This window comes from Babylonia areolata, chromosome 1 (genome assembly GCF_041734735.1).
Source record: "Babylonia areolata isolate BAREFJ2019XMU chromosome 1, ASM4173473v1, whole genome shotgun sequence".
Classification (NCBI taxonomy): domain Eukaryota; kingdom Metazoa; phylum Mollusca; class Gastropoda; order Neogastropoda; family Buccinidae; genus Babylonia; species Babylonia areolata.
In genome coordinates this window covers 14,306,269-14,308,768 of record NC_134876.1, presented here as the reverse complement: position 1 = coordinate 14,308,768, position 2,500 = coordinate 14,306,269, and the positions used below count along the sequence as shown (strand labels likewise).

Sequence of the window (2,500 nt, the reverse complement as noted above, 5' to 3'; positions counted from 1 at the left end):
AGTGACGCCTCCTTGAGCTACTGATACTGATACTTCTTCTCCAGTCTTTTTGCTCTAAAAGAAGGAAGGTGGCACAATGGTTAGGACGCTCAGCTGCCAATGCAGAAAGTCCGTGAGGGTGTGGGTTCGAATCCCGCTCTAGCCCTTTCTCCTACGTTTTACTGGAAAACCAAACCGAGTGTTTAGTCTTTCGGATGAGACGATAAAACCGAGGTCCCGTGTGCAGGACGCACTTGGCACACTGAAAAAAGAACCCATGGCAACGAGAGTGTTGTCCTCTGGCAAAATTTTGTAAAAAAAAAAAAAAAAAAAAAAAAAAAAAATCCTCTCCGATAGGTGCACCAAGTATATAAACATGCACTTATGGCCTGGCTAAGCGTGTTGGGTTATGCTGCTGTCAGGCATCTGCCTAACAGATGTGGTGTAGCGTATATGGATTTGTCGGAACGCAGTGTCGTCTCCTTGAGAGACTGAAACTGAAAATGCTGTTCATTTAACCATTTCTTTATCTGTTGGCTTCTTTCTTATCCTTTTTGACTCACTTGTGTAACCAAAGTGAGTCTATGTTTTAACCCGGTGTTCGGTTGTCTGTGTGTGTGTGTGTGTGTGTGTGTGTGTGTGTGTGTGTCTGTGTGTCCGTGGTAAACTTTAACATTGGCATTTTCTCTGCAAATACTTTATCAGTTGACACCAAATTAGGCATAAAAATAGGAAAAATTCAGTTCTTTCTAGTCATCTTGTTTAAAACAATATTGCACCTCTGGGATGGGCACAAAAAAATAAATAATGAAGCCTAATTATATGCAAACTGCATTTACTGTTATATTTATATTTTTTGTATTCTCTAAACTTGGCACTTTGATCTGATATTCTGACCCAACAACAAGAGCAGTCATTATTATCATTTTTTGTTCAAACAGGAACTTCTTTTGCTAAGCATGGAAGTTTTATTTATTTTGCAAACGTTTTGGTGCAGATAGTAAAAAAGGGAAATTACTTTGTAATTAATGCTAGGGGACTTAATTCGAATCTGGTTAGGACTTCTTTTTTTTTTAACGCGAAGCTTTATAATAACAAATACAGAACACATTTTAACGATTAGATTTTTTTTTTAAAAGTGTATCACAAGTGAGTCTTGAAGGCCTTGCCTCTCTTGTTATATTTTCATATGCATTTATATATTTATTCAGTTACTCATTTGCATTAAACAACTGCTCTTTGTTAGAATTGGCAGGATTTTCTCCACGCCCAGGAGATCTTGAGTGATGGTACAGACGCTAGTTACTGGATGAGGCGATGAACCGAGGTCGTGTTGAATGCACTCAGCGCACTTAAATAACTCACGGCAACAACAGAGTTTTCCCTGGCAAAATTCTGTTGTAAAATCCTCTGTGATATCGTGTGTGTGTGTGTGTGTGTGTGTGTGTGTGTGTGTGTGAACAAGACAGAATGGGAAGGGTGGGGGTGATGGTGGTGGGGGGTTGGAGCTAATGAACAACAAGAGAGAGAGAAAAAAAAGATATTGATTTTGACCGATCTATTTTTTTTAGTTACTGTCTTCTTGTTCCCCATGTGTGTCCCCAGCCTATGAAAACGAGCTGACGGACCCCACGGTGTGTCCCTGTGAACATGGGGGTACGTGTGTACAGAAGGACGGCTCAGACCACATCACCTGTGTCTGCCCCAAAGGTAGGGAGACAGAAACTGTGTGTGGGTGTGGGGTGGTGGTGGTGAATGTGGGCGGGTGGGCGTGCGTGTGGGCGTGTGTGAGTGTGTATATATATATATATGTGTGTGTGTGTGTGTGTGTGCGTGTGTGTATGTGTGTGTGTGTGTGTGTGTGTGTGTGTGTGTTGTGTGTATGTGTGTGTGCATGTGTGTGTGTGTGTGTGCATGTGTGTATGTGTGTGTGTGTGTGTGTGTGTGTGTGTGTGTGTGTGCGCGCGCGCACGCGTTTTAGACAATGGAGCTACATTGGGGAGGCCGGATTCGTGAAGGTGAAGTTTTCAACAAAGTAGCTGACATGTGTACTCTGTATAGAGACCAGTGCATGGTTCACGATTCAGTAAAGGTCATCTCAGCGTTTTGCAAGGTAAGATGTTACACACGCACACAAGCACGCACGCACGCAGGCACGCACACACACACACCCACACACACACACACACACACAATCTCATGTACACACACACACACACACACACACACACACACACACACACACACAAACACACAAACACACACACAATCTCATGTACACACACACACACACACACACACACACAAACACACAAACACACACACAATCTCATGTACACACACACACACACACACACACACACACACACACACACACACATATACACAAAATATAATTATATATAATAATAATTGTGTGTACTCACACGCACGCACGTACGTTTGCACACAGCTTAAGAACTGTGTAACTGCGAGCAAAGCACGCATTATTTAGTTGGCTAGCATTGTGGTGTTTTTTTTC

At 42.4% G+C, this 2,500-nt stretch overlaps 1 protein-coding gene across 1 annotated transcript in view; it reads left to right on the top strand.

Annotated features, from left to right (window-relative positions):
* The window catches only part of LOC143279855 (low-density lipoprotein receptor-related protein 2-like), a 194,327-nt gene that overhangs the window by 184,374 nt on the left and 7,453 nt on the right, over positions 1-2,500 (top strand). The window contains exon 79 of the mRNA XM_076584111.1: positions 1,585-1,689. Within this exon, the coding sequence (XP_076440226.1) occupies positions 1,585-1,689 (105 nt within the window). The remainder of the gene's footprint in view (positions 1-1,584; positions 1,690-2,500) is intronic.